The sequence below is a fragment of the Parasteatoda tepidariorum genome, chromosome 5, assembly GCF_043381705.1.
Source record: "Parasteatoda tepidariorum isolate YZ-2023 chromosome 5, CAS_Ptep_4.0, whole genome shotgun sequence".
Classification (NCBI taxonomy): Eukaryota; Metazoa; Arthropoda; class Arachnida; order Araneae; family Theridiidae; genus Parasteatoda; species Parasteatoda tepidariorum.
The window spans coordinates 67,320,237-67,335,154 of record NC_092208.1 but is presented as its reverse complement, the minus strand read 5'-3'; the positions used below and the strand labels follow the sequence as shown (position 1 = coordinate 67,335,154).

General features: G+C 30.4%; 1 protein-coding gene across 3 annotated transcripts in view; it reads left to right on the top strand.

The window, feature by feature from the left end:
• The first annotated feature begins 3,863 nt into the window (after nucleotides 1-3,863).
• The window catches only part of LOC107453160 (A-kinase anchor protein 1, mitochondrial), a 187,796-nt gene continuing 176,741 nt past the window's right edge, over nucleotides 3,864-14,918 (top strand). The window contains exons 1-3 of one of the 3 annotated variants that reach the window (XM_016069862.3): nucleotides 4,026-4,295; nucleotides 8,865-10,194; nucleotides 12,423-12,572. In XM_016069862.3, coding sequence (XP_015925348.2) covers nucleotides 8,926-10,194; nucleotides 12,423-12,572 — 1,419 coding nt within the window. In that variant the 5' untranslated portion in view covers nucleotides 4,026-4,295; nucleotides 8,865-8,925. Of the gene's footprint in view, nucleotides 4,296-8,864; nucleotides 10,195-12,422; nucleotides 12,573-14,918 lie in introns of all 3 variants that reach the window. The other 2 variants (XM_071180553.1, XM_016069863.3) reach the window with 2 other exon arrangements.

Sequence of the window (14,918 nt, the reverse complement as noted above, 5' to 3'; positions counted from 1 at the left end):
GAGGATGATCCGAAGACATGCCATCACAATTTTGATCCTCTGCGGAGGGGATGGCACCCCCGCTTCGGTAGCCCGACGACCTGCGCGCGAAGTCGAGCACTTTACGGTAGCACAGTTTAACGAGGACCAATACCGCACACCCTCGGTCCCTACGCAGACTGATCCAAGTGGTCACCCACCCGCACACTGACCGCAGCCAGTGATGCTTGACTTCTGTGATCTGCTGGGAACAGTGTCTTAACGATCAGTCCAATACAGGACTGGGGCTATTGAAATCACGAGAAATTGAAATCACGCATTTTGAGGTTTATCAATTTCTGTAAACATGCATTTCGCACAATGTCCAGTCTTAAGAACTCGCACACGATGATATGTTTCTCATTTATATGATTTTTTACTAAAACTTTTAAGACAATGCTCTTACATGTTCAGGGTGTAAAATGAAAAAAAATTTATCACTCTGAACTTACTAATGTTTAAGTCTACGAGCTACATAATGGTTCAAAGAAGAAACATCGAATATGCTAATTAATAAGTGCTAACTATCAGCTTACTTTCTCTGAATTACATATTTTTTCAGGGGATTCGGATTTTTGACTATCAAAATGCGGTAAACTTAATTTCTAAAATATAGTTCCTATAGATTAGAGCTTCTAAAATTTGGGTCCCTTTAATGTAAATTTCCTCTTTTTGCGAATTTCGCTATAGCTTCAGAACTTTTTAAGCAAAACGAAAAATTTTTGCACACAATTGTAAAATTCCTATATACGAAGATAATTTCATGTTAAAAAAAAATAATAAACTTTTTTTCATTTTTTTACGATTTTATTTTAGAACGAAAGATTTTAGATTCAAAAAATTTCCAGTAATTGAAATTTCAGTAATTTTTTCAGTTTATTACCCAATATTTATTATAAATGAACAAACATATTATTGTTACAGTGCGACTTGCGCTTTAACTAGATAAACAGGACAACCATGTATATACAATATAAATAATACTTTTTTATATTCATGTAAAATTACTTCTTTGAAAACATCGAATAAGTTATTTATGTTCGTTTATTAATCAAAATAAAATTACGACGGTTAAGTTTATAACAGTATCATTTCATTTCTAAACAGAAACACTTTTATTTTAACAGTTACATCATCATTCATTTTATATCAATGCAATCGAAATTTCTATCTTCCTCCTGCTGAACAAGCTACTTAAGTTTGGTCGTAAAATTTTTAAAGCAACCGATATCTTCAAGTATATCTGACATTTATTTTTTATTAGCTATAAAAATATCGTTTTATTATACTTTTATTCTAATTATTGTTGATTTTTGCAGAAATTACTGAATCCAAGATCAACAAACAGCGAATGTTAAAGCTAATGTTGGCGCCTAAGCGATAGCGAGTTCAATTCCCTTTACTGTTATCCTGTTCAATGTGTTCAGCTGAATCACGGGGTGAAAAAAAGCACTGCAAAAACGGAACTAAATAAAAATCGTTTGGAAGCATCGTAGAAAAGAGTTTCTAGAAGAAAGAAAAAGGGGGGAAAAAGAACCAGTGGAAGACAAGAAGTTCCGGGAAGACAATCCCTAGAAGAAAAAAAAAAATTTTTTTTTCGAATGGCAGGCACTGAACTTTATTCGTTTCGCCTTAGAAGGTGCCAGAGTTGTTACTCATTTCGCGTTACCCAGTGGGCACCTGTGAACCAAAGTCATGGAGGCGAGTAACATTGCCCACGCCACACTGCCGCAAACCCGCTCATAGGGTGGGCCACATTCATTCATCACACACAACAGAGGACAACACAAGAGAGATACATCCATGCCCAGAGCAGGATTCGAACCCGCAGCCATTGGCTTCGTAGTCAGGCGCGATAACCGCTCGGCTACCTGGCCGGCCCTAGAAGAAAACAGTTCGCTTTGAAAATTTAAAAAAAAATTAATAACCGATTAGATTGCCATTGAATTCAAATTAAATATGGTTGAATCAATTGAATTCGCATGTAATTAGTTCATTGTATTAAAAATTAATTTGTTTTGGATTAATTTTAAATTTATGGAAGGATATTGTTTTTATATTATTATTAAAAATAATCCTTTGATCCATAATTTTTATTAAACATATTTTTCAATACTTTGTATTAATTTAGGTCAGAAAAAGTGAAAAATAAGATATCTAGCATTTTACTAATTTATAGTTATAATATACAACATGAAACACCGGATTCTTTTTATTCGTTAATGGTAAAATCAAAAATCTTCCAAGCACGGCTCACTTTCAAACAATAATTCAAACAATTTTCACTTATTTCCAATTATTCAGATATAAAGAAACAGTTATTCATCATTGAACTTTCTTTTTTTTACAAAATCAATTAATCAATTATCGATAAATTTCTGAATATGAATGAAAAAAAAATTCATCTCTCTCTCTCTCTCTCTCTCTCTCTCTAAGATACATCCACCGGGCCCTCTACGGAACGAACAAAGCAAGAAGGGGTCATGGCTTCCTGAGATTCTCTCTAATTTATTCTTCTTACATTGGTGCAACATTCGTTCTTTTAATCCATTTTTAATATTCAGGTGGTCCGGTGTCATTTTTCTTGACACCACTTCTAATGAATTCCGAAATCTGTGGCAGAAACGGGAGGTTTCTTCTCACCGACTACGTATTCCAAAAATCTGTTATTTTCTACGCATGGTTCGTGTCGTAATTGGTTTGGAAAAACCTTGTTTCAAGATTTTACTCAGCTAAGGTGCAGTAAAGTTCTTTTCTGCCATAGAATTCGTCGAAAAGGACACTAACCATGGCCTTAGTTCATTGCGACCAAACCACAGTAACGTCTTATAGACTATGACCTTGGGTTCTGTTACTAACTCTTAAAAATCATTTATATGGCTGCTTTTGAAAACCCAGTGAGTTCTGGCGTTTTCACAATCGTGTGGCTACTGCTAACAGTGGTAAAAATAAGGTCTTTTTCAAGTGGTGGAGGATCGGACATTAATTCCATTCTACAATGTTTATCCTAAAATTCACCCGCAGCGCCGTATTTATACTACAAGCATTCTGCTATGGTTTAAACTATAACATGTAATAAACAGATTTTGTCAAAAACAGATAACATGTCATGAGCAGATCATGTCATAAACAGATTTTGAATACTTCGCCTTTAGCTAGCATTTGTTAAAAACTTTCGCAGTTTTCTAATTTAATGGTCAATGCGTCTGTACATTATCTGAATTACACTATTATGAAGCATTAAANAAGCGGAATAACAGAAATTCAGGAAAAGTTATCTGAGATTCAGGAAGTGTTTCCATATCTGATGTTGAGGATTGCTCATCAGCTAAAAATTACTATTTTTTTTTTGCACGTAAGACGAAAAGTAATGAAAAATAACGCATTTTTTACTACTACATAATATTTTTCAGTCATTTATTTGAATAATGTGTAATAAAAGGGAGGAGTTTGGGAACCATTAGTTAAATTGCCGGCGTAACGGATGTAGTGAACTCCCGGTTGTTTGACTGTATTAACAGCGATGAAAAAAATTATAGTAACAGTGAGCAACTTGTAATTAGTCACGAGCTAAAATGCAGTCAAATACTATTTGGGAGAAGTGCGTCAGCACCGTATATCACTCCCAGAAATTATATTAATTACCATGAATGGTACTCCTATTGTTATAATAAGAGTTATATCCACGAATGGTTAATGTCTTATTGATAATCAAGACAGAAACTAACGTGTTTCCATCTCCTGCTAATGATGGAAGCATGCGAAATGTTGCCATAGGTAGAGAGTTCTGCTCTACGCCCTCTGCTCTCTACGCTACTCTGTCACACCTGCCTCTGACTCGATTTCTGCTTTTTTGGTTGGTTAGAAATTTTGTGGGTGAAAACTTCCCGGCACCTTTCTCTTTTCTTCATTGTACCAAGACAAGAAAGGGGTTGTTAAAGTCATATAAATATTTAACGACACTTTGATTATTTTTGTCACAAACTTTCAGTTTCCTATCATGGATTCCTAATCCGACCGCCATCTTCGCCTGACACGCAGAAATATTCAGAATAGTTACTCAACTCAGCTCGTCTTTCGTCGTGTAAGCAAATTTGTCGGCATTTGCTTGTCTTCATTGTAAAATTTCATTGATTCGATCGCTCTGGTATTGGAGCCACGTGGTGAATAATGAATAGTGTTTTTTATGAGAATTATTTACAGTTTTTGTTTTGTTAACGAATAATTGTCGTTTAGTAATCAGCAGGAAAGAAAATATAGAGTTGTTTTGCTGACTGGTATGTTTCTTTCTTTAGATTTATACTTAGTAAATATGCGCGTGTGCATGTGCTAGCACCATATTGTGCAATAAGTTGTTAATGCGTAGTTATGAGAATTAGTTAATAAGTGTATAATTTAAATAAACTTGTACTGGTACTTTTACATTTTCACTATATGTTTAGTAAGGAGTCGTTCAATAGTTGTAAAAAAGGTAGTTTGCCGGTATTCCATAATCGCATCTAGAAACTTCCGTACACAATCTTGTTTATGAAGCCGCTACACGTGGGAGTATATAGTAAAAATATTTTGTATCTCAGCTGTACATTGTCAACTTTTCGCACAAATTGCATTTTGTTTTATTTAATGATTCGATAATTTAATGTCTTAAAATGGAAAATAATTTTGACAAATATTAATTTTTTATATTGTCAGGTATTTATATCCGGAACTCATTGCATTGATTTCAGCACTTGACTACAAAATATTTTTGTTCTTAGCATGTGCATGTTACATTTTCATTAATTTGTTTTAAAAATTTAATTTAACTGATTTACGAGATCTTAAAAAATAGATTCAGCAAGTTTTAATTCCTGAAATATTAAGATCACGTTGCATTTATGAAGTTATTTATACTTAGGTATAGTACTACATTTCACTTTTATGCTAAGAATACTGAATTTCATTTCATTATTTTGCGAAAGATTGATGTTAATTTTGCTAAATTAGTTTTGTTTATCTTAACAGACTATGATGTATTTTAATACTTATTCAAAAATTATTTTAACTTTATTTAGCTATTTCAGTTATTAATTGTATAGTTAAATTTAATTTATTTTGATAGTGGTGTTATTTTCTGATATATATGCAAATATTTTCTGAGTTAACCTAACAATTTAATTTTTTGTCCATACCTTCATTGTTTGTTTCATGAAATTTAATATTTAAACTTAAAATCCTTGATGGTTTCTTAATTGATTCAAGTTTCATCAGCAATGCCAAGTTTAATAATAATTTTCTTTTAAACTGATTAATGTATACCAAAATCTTAGTAGATGACATTTTATGTGGTGAAATTATTGGATTTATTGTAGGGTGAGGAATTTTCGTAGCATATATTGATGCATATTTATAAGGGGACCTTATTTAGACCGTGAAGCATTTGATAACTAAGTTAAGGTTTTAAAATATTGTAATATTTTGTAAATACTGAAAAAATAGTTACGTTGAAAGAGTTTGTTACAGAACTGTGATATAAGACTAAGAAAAAGTACAAAAATTTTAATAAGTTTAATTGACAATTGATTATAATAATGACATGAAATAAATGTTACTGCTATTCAGGGGTCTGTTTAGGAGAAATTTGGATCCGTTAACGGATCCTTCACAAAATAATTTCTTTAAATCGGACCCTTAACAAATTTGTTTTTCTTTATTGTTTTGTTAAACGAATAAACCCTTCCCAGGAAGGGGGGAGAGAAAGACGGATGTAAACAAACTAAGTTTTGTCTTCTTCGATAGAAATGAATATTCTGCGTTCAGCAGTATAGGCTAAGTACCAAATATTTGTATGTTGCATCTTTAATTTAGTAGCAGCAATTGCTGTTTATCTTTTAAAATTTAAATTTTTTTTTATATTATTTTTAGTGTCTGAGCATCATCTTGTATCTCTTTATAATTTAAAAAGTCTTTTGCAATAACAGGACCCTATTTGCACTTATTCATAAAAGCCAGACCCTGGTTAAAAGAATGTGACTTAACGTTTATTTTATATTCACAAGTTATGAGTAATTTTTTTCGCAATTTCACAAAAACAGACCTTTTACAAATTGTCTGGACAGACCTCTGTTATTATGAATACTTATATCTAAGTCGTTACCGATAAGTGTAACTGAATGTAAAAGATACCGCACAGTTACAGAGTAGGAAAGACCGAAATGTTTGTTCATAAATTTTCCTTATTTAAAACCTTAATATAATTTGTAAATTGACCATTGGGCTTAAAACTTAGCATGTCATGCCCTATGTCTTAATGGATACTTAATTGATATGTCTTTAGACAAATCTATAAATTTATATTTATCAAAACCTACGATTTTAATCTAATGTTTTAAATTAACTTTTGAGTTACATTTTTCAAATGTATGTAATCCTTAGGTATCTACAGATTTCAGATTTAATTTTATTTGAAGAATTATTTAATCTTTTTCACTTGATTAACAAGATAATTTTTAAAAAGGAAATCAGATGTTTTATTTTGAATTAAACTATAAAAAATTTATAGTTTAATACTAACATATATAGTTTAATACTAACATAATTAAAATATTACATTGATCAGTGAATAAATAGAATCAATGTTAATTTTGTTCAACATTCTAGACTGTCAGGTATTTTGTCAATGAGATTAGTTAAGATCAGAAAACATTACTGAAGAAAATTTACTCATGGTAGATTGTCTTTCTAATTATTGATCTATATTAACTACATATTTAATAAGTTTTAAAAGTACTTGTTTTAATAAACATACTACTAAATGGGCATAAATTAATATACGTTTAATACATGCAAATTATCATATATTTAGCTATAGGGAAATTACAATTTAAATGTTTCATGCCATTCTTATTTACTTTTAGTAATTTTTTTTGAGATTTATTTCTTTTTCGCTGGCTGTCATGACTTATCGATTACTTTGCCACAGATCACGCTAAAGAGTTCTCCCAAAATCATTTAAAAGCTGATTCTTACTGAATATATGTGCTAGTTGTATTTTATTGAATTTAATCAAGCAAACTCTGTTTTGTGATGAAAATAAATTTTTTTACATCCCTAATAAATTTACATCCCTAGTATGCAATAATTTGATAATGATTATTTTTTAATAATTTATTTAATTAATTAAGCATTAATTTATTTAATTAAGCAATAATTCATTTTTTATAAAAACCAATTTTTTTTTGTTTTACATACCTTTGATAAAGCTTTAAAAATATTCAGTAAAATTAGGAATTTTTAGAAGAAATTTTAGTTTATAACAATTATTTTTAGAATTTTAGAAAAATGTATTAAAAATTTCTGGATATAAGCATTTGAAGTGTTCTTTTATACTGCGCATGCACAAATAAGTTTAAAACATTTTCGTAATTTTGCAGTGTATCCCATTTAGTAAATAAGTAAAAAAAATCGGTAGATAATTTAGCAAGTTTCTAGAAATTTTCTAAATAGCATTTATAAAAAAGCGTTGAATATTAGGTTTTCTGAAAATTTTTATTTTATACTACTTGACAACTTTACATTATTTATTAAAAATGACACTGGCATTGTGGGGTATCATCTCCCATGGGAGTAGTTTTTTTTTTAAATTTCATTCTTTTACCATAATTTAGTGTACTGATTATTATTGTAAGGTTTCATTTGTTATTTAATTTTGCCTTATGATACAAAATATTACATATTATACATTGAGAGCTTAATTTTAAAAGTTGAAAAACTGCATAGAAAATTGCTAGACTTAAAGATTACTATAGTATGCAAAAGGAATTTAAAATTTTATCTGCACATGGTCAGTGTGCTTGCTGCTCGTATCTGCAAATTTTTTTGAACTTAGAATTTTGTATTTAAAGTGTTCCGGAAACAGCAAAATTATTAGCTTTTTATAAAAATTTCCATATCTCTATAGATATTGAAACTAAGTTAGGCAGGTGCTGTATTTTCTGGCATAGTTTTTGGGGACACTAAAAGAGGAATTTTTTTTCTTATCATACACATTAATACCACATTTAAAGAGATGAAGGTAATATGTCCAAAATTAAATTAGAGGCATAGCATCTTTTGCATTTTGAGGAGTGGAACCAAGAAAATTATTTGTTTCCTCTTGAGCAGGGTTCGCATGATTTAAACTAGTTTTAATCTCTTGATTTTCTTTTTTTTGTAGTATAGGGTTTAAAAGAAAATCACTTTTTTTTTCTTTAAAAAAAAAACCCAACCTACTTGAGTTTTATCCATGAAAAGGTAAAATTTGTCTGGGGATGAGAGTTTCTTCATTAAAAAAAACTTTTTATTAAATTTTTTTTTTTAAAAAAATATTAGTCTGATTTTTAAACTAAAAGTGCTCAATTTTGAAGAAAAAAACAATCAGTAGATTAAAAGCAGTGTTCCCCAACCCCCGGTCCATGGATCAAATGGTACTAGGCTGCCCATTTCTTTGAAACTGAATTTAAATTCCTAGGTTTATATACCAAATTAAGAATATATGTGTTTCATTAAAATTTATTTAATGCTCTAGCAAGTAAAATGTTAAATCACATTATATTTATTTTTTGTTGTAACTGTATTTTATTTTGAAGACCTGTTTAAATACAATTGAATTGAAATTAATAAATCAAAATAATCTAAAATTTAAACAGTCACCGTCTATCCCCCAGCGGACTGCGGTAAAATTATCCGACGTTGACAGGTCTGCTGTGATAAAAAGGTTGGGGAACGCTGGGTTAAAGCAAAGAAATTTTGATGTTAGACTTCAAACATGTTATAAAATTTAAGACATTTAAAATTGTTGTGTATAATAATTGTTATGTATTTTTTAGGGTGAATAGGAGAGGTGAGGAGTGTAGCGGGAGGAATATCTGAGTCAATGGCCTAAAATACATGGCCAGTTGTACCCCTCGGATTATTTTCACATTAGCTGTTCCTATTTTTGGTTTTTTAACAGTTTTGTTTCTTAAAAGAAAGAAGTTGAAATCTAGTGATTTGAAGAATTTGTCTGATACATCAAAAACTGAAGATATAACAGATTCAATGAAGCTTCAACCAGATTACAGTACAGTTGTGCAATCTTCTAAAACGACAGAAATGCAATTAAAGGAAAATGATAAAGGTACTGCATTTAATGGCGGCACAAATGGTATTTCTTCCACTGCAAATGGTATGTCAACCACTGCAAATGGTATGTCAACCACTGCAAATGGTATTTCATCCACTGCAAATGGTATCTCGACCACTGTAAATGGTATTTCATCTTCTGCAAATGGAATTACTCAACAAAATCAAACTACTGGACTGTACAGAACATCTTATGCAGCAGCACTCAAAGTTAATAGAAATGTGAATGGTGCTGTATCAAGTGTCAAGACTAAGCCTAAAGAAAATGGCATTGGTGCTAATATGCATACTGCTAAAGCTGACAATAAATTTAATCAAAATGGACTTAAGCAGTCTGCTAGAACTGAGCAAAGCACTAATGGTGAATCGAGTACAAATGGTGTATCTGAGTGTGCCTCAACTCCTGTAATAAATAAGCCAAATGGGGTATCGATTGCTACAACCCCAAATGGTGTTAATCAAACCAGCAAATCTAAATCTAGAAAGAAAAATAAGGGCAAAATGCCTGAGAAAAATAACACATGTTCCACTGAGCCCACATCAAATGGTTGTGTAAAAGATAAAAATGTACTTGTAAAAACTGATAATGAAAACTCTCTTTCCAATGGATTTTCTAATCTGACTGTAGAAGATACTTCCATACAGGAGATTATTCATGTGACAAAATCTCAAGAAATGGACTTGAACTGTTGTCCTACAAATTCCACTGTTGAACATATTACCTCATCTGTAGACTCAGTGACAGACACTCAGACAATTGTTACAGATGCTGTGCAGAGTTCAAATAATGTCATACTCATAGATGAAAACTTAATGGTTGAAGCTGCCAAAGATTGTGATATAGTTGATCAGACCATCTCCTCTGAGAATCATTGTGTTACTCCTGAATCTGGACGGTCTAGTGAAACCTTGAGTGAGACAGCTGAAACTTTGCAGGTTGATGTTAATGGACATCTGACATTTCCTGATGACTGTATTGCTGCAGGTGGTCAAGACATGCTTCCAAGTCCTGAAGCTGCATATTGTGATAGTGTGGTAAGTGAATTTTTTTTTTTTTATAATGAACTTGGACATTGCCTGAGATGATCAATTCATAATTGGTTAAATTTGTAAAAAGTAAAAAGGAAGGGGAATATAACAGTTAGTTACTCTCATTAGCTTAATTTTAAAGATTTAGATTAAAGTAATCTATTGAGTAAAATTGCTTTTTCTTTGGAAATATTAACCTAGTACTTTTAATAATATACCCAAGATTTTTTTTTCCATAGAAAACTTTTTGTTATGTTATTGTAAATGACATCTTAAATCTCCCCAATTCTTCTAGTCTGCTTTTTTTTTTTTTTTTTTTTCGAGGGGAATTAAGACAGATTTAAAGGAAGAGTTGAGTTTTGTTTAGACAAAGAATGTTTTGCAAATGAGGGTAAACACTAATTAAAAAGGCTGATATTTTAGAAGTTTTAACAGGGAATGATTGTTCCCTGGGAGGTTTCATTGTAATTACGTGGCAAGTATTCTTATATAAGTTGAACCCTGTTTTAGTTGATTTAAAAGCAATGTCAGCTACTATAAAAAGCAAATTAAGATCTGATCGTGCCATATTATCTTTTACGCCTGTGTAGTTTAATTGCCATTATTTTTATATCGACCAATTGAGGGTTTATCAATGAGAAATTGTTAAACTTAAACTGGTCTCCAAGCACTGACAGTACAGTCATTGTAAATATTAGGACATTTTATGAATTAAATGTTTCAAGTGTCATTTTTAAATTCATAAGTTGAATCTTTATTTCTACTATTGATACAAAGCTAGATGAAAACATATAAGTGTCCGATTATCAAATGAAGCAAGCTCTAATTTTAAAGTAAATGAGAAGAAGCAGCATAATCAGGGGTTGGAAAAGTTCAGCTAGCACGACTTAAGGACACCTGTTAGTGAAGGTTGTCTTAACTGGAACTTCAAAGGAATAATCTTTCCTTGCCTTTTTTATTTATCCTTGTTTCCTTATCTTTAGTATGTGTAATATTCATGGAACTCATGTTTGACTAAAGAGATTACCGTATGTTCTGGTATATACCCCCAAAGTGTTATGAAAATCAAGGAAGCCTACTTTTACGCAGTATTCAAGTCAGACATGCATTATAAAGAATGAGATAAATCTGAATAACTGTTAATTTATTGTCAAGGTTTTCCTAGAGTTTTTTTCTTTAGAAGTATTACTTTAAATTACATCCAGAAAAAAATAAGAGTAAGAAGAATTTTTTGTAATTTATCTAAGAATATTTCAAAGAGTGTAACATAATGAAAACTTAACCATGCCATGAAGCTACAAATTCAGATATTCTAAAACTAATCTTATGTGACAGAATTGGTAATGTTAGCAGTGTTATCATAAAGATTCCACTCTGTGATTGATTGAATGGAAAAATTTGTGGACTTGTTTATAAGTATTAAATTATTTCATTAAAAAAAGTGAGTGAAATAATTATAAAGTATAGTTGATATAAAATAAAAGTAAGTGTTTTTAAATCTGGCTGAAACTTAAGTAACAGGGTAGCTCCTGTAATAATTTTTTAAAAGAAATTATTTTCAACTCTGACGTATTTTTCATTTAAGTTAAGGTGTTGAGAAGTTAATAATCAAACTTATGCCACCAGTTAGTCTAAACCGATGATCTGTAGAGGCAGGAACTTTTTCCTCATTGTTTGGTCTATGAATAAACTATTTTTTTTTTAGTTCATGATGTAATTTTTTTCAAATTCATATTATATATTTATATAAAAGAAAATTATTTTGTAATGAAAGTAATGATTTTTAAGTAAAATTGATATATTTCCGAAGTAAATTACAAGTTTATTAATTTACTATAAATTATCAGTTTACAATAATTTACTATAAATATTTAACCATATTTTATTTTTGAAATATATGTATTTTTTTATTTTAAAATTTGACACATGCTCCTTTTTGTTAAAAAAGTTTTCAGTCTTAAGAATTTTTACATCTTCACCTCTTTCTCTTTTTACATTTTCTTCTATGCTTTTGACTTTTCCATGATATTTTGATTTATTTAGCAACACAGAAGTCAATTTCTCTTTTTACATTACACAAGTTTGGACAGATGGACCTTTATTTGTTCAGCTTTTTAAAGACATCACTAATTAACATTCATTTGTCGAAAAAGTTATTTTACATGCCTGTTTTTTTTGCTGAACGTTGACGATGTTATTTCAATGCTAGCTATTTTTGTTTCTCAATTCTTTAGACTCTTGATGATCTTCAGATAGAAACTTTTGAAGTGTTGTACAAAGGATTAAAAACTGTTTATCAAGTGCCAAGATACTGTGTTAGATTTTTAAAAAATATTCTGTATATAAGTAAATGGACTCATCTTAACAATCCTGAAGAGACGGAGGCAAGTAATCATTTTTCTAATTACGCAGATTTTTGTCTGGGTCAGAAGGCTCGTATTTTTGTTTTATGAATTTTACTCTCATATGTGGATGAGCACTGTTGAAATGCTCAAATTGAACATCGAAATATCTATCTTCAAACACTGTTGATATGCTCAAATTGAACATCAAACTGTCTATCTTCAAATTCATAACTTTTTGTTACTTTAGTAAAGGCATGTAGTTAGCTGTCAATTGAGACTTCCAATCTCTTTTCTATTGTGATAGATTTTTTATCATGTTCATGCTTATGTCATGTATCATTGAATAGATTGAGTATAATATTGCCTATCCTATTTTGATTACTTTTAAAGCAATCAGGTAAAAGGAAAAAATTTCTTTTAGGTTTGACAAAAAGGGCAAGTGTTTCTTAGCAATATCTTATAAGCGTTTCAGCTTAGTTAATCTTTTGATAGTTTTTTAATTTTTTTATTTTAATTGTTTTGGGAAATGTAGGAATAGGATAAGAAAATGGTGAAAAATAACTTTCTGGGCAGGCTGGATTGCTTATGAAACTAAGTGTTTAATTTTAGTTATGATTTTTTAACCAATTAATATAGTTTGTCTGAGATAAGAACTCCCCCACACATTCGTCTGGACCTGTGACGGTAACGAGGTATGACTATTTTAAGTCATGGCGCTGTCACTGTTTTGGAGTGGTTTCCGCTCGGGCGGCAAGAGAAAGAGAATCTTTTTTCGGTCTATGGTGTTAGTCCTGTAGAGAAGCTACCCTCCCTAAAATGCACCATTCTTGTTTCCGTAGTACCAGGCAGCCTCATACTTTGTGGCTGCCTGGTAGTTTAGAAAAACTATACATGTTTTTGGCTATAAAACTTTTTGCACTTCAGGCTATCTGTTATTATTCAGATGTGAGGTTATTTACAGTAGTAAGATAAGTAGAATTACTTAGAAAGGAAAAAATTTACAGTATCATTTTTAACTGTGTGACATTATTAAGACTGCCAAATTCTTGATAGACCTGGTTTTTGCATTTATTGCATGAAAACCTTATTTTCGTTAATTCTCAAAAGTTGAACCCTATTTTCACATGCATTACTGGATTATATTTCTTGTAATCTAATTGGAACTAATTTTTAAGCCAGTCTATAATGCAGAACTCTAGTTCGGAGGAAGTAGTCTTTACTTCCCTGAAAAAGTCGTTGCCAAATAGGATTTAAAAACATGGATAGCATGTTAGTAACTAAAACAGAAATGGGATATGTCTGCGAATCTTGCGGATATGAACGAAATTTTTAATTGTGTGTTTTTTACAACAGAAGATAATTTTTCTTTTAAATAGGCATTTTAGGATATTTTTTTAAATGTGCAAGACAATAATACTCTATATTTTTATTCTTCTAACTCAATAATAAAAGTAGATTTCTTCTGAAAAATCTATTGTTAGCCTAGTTACGAGTACTTCATTCATAAGCATAGGATTGTTATCAGTCCTGATGACTGAACATGAAATTATTTGATCTTTAAACTGTTAATATGAATGTTACATTTTTTTTTATCCAAACTGGTTGACTGGGGATTAAAAATAAAATTTTAAAAGAGAAAAAACTGACTGGTTCTCCAATTGATGGTCCTACCTGTCACAGTAGGTCAGTCAAATAATTTTGAATTGATGTATTTTTAAGATATATATCAGTGTCAGTGTTTTTGACATTTCCTGGGGTATTTTCAAGTTTTGTAGAAGCTGCGCCAATAAAAAAAAATAATTTAAATGCAATTAATTACAATTATATAACGCCAGAAATAATCTTTTCTATCATTTTTAAAAAAAAAATCTGATTAAGTGTTGAGTAACAATGATGAAAATACACTAAGTTTTGGATTTATTTATTTATAAGATAAATTAATAAATTTCTTAACTAAAAATAGCAGCGCATAGGACAGTATATTCTTGTTAAAAGGAGCTTATATTTTAAGCCTGTGCCTCTTATTACCAGGATTGGCAAGTTTTTGACACATGACGGTTTTCACTGGTTTATACCATGGTTTTTACCCTCATGTCAAAAACCCATAGTTTTAATAAAACTGTATTTAAATTTGAGATTAACTGCTTATGATTTAAAATTAATTCATTTTTGGGCAATAAAATTAGAAAAAAAGTTGTTAAAAGATATTTAAGAACAGATTTTTGCATTTTCCCAACATGATTATATCAAATCATACTATTTGAAGTAAAATATTAGGATACTAAACAAAATTTTCAACATTTCCAAGCATCATTTTGTTTGGCATATTACATTACTGAAGAATGTCAAGTCATTCCTGACTTAGAGTTTGTTAGTAGTTACAAG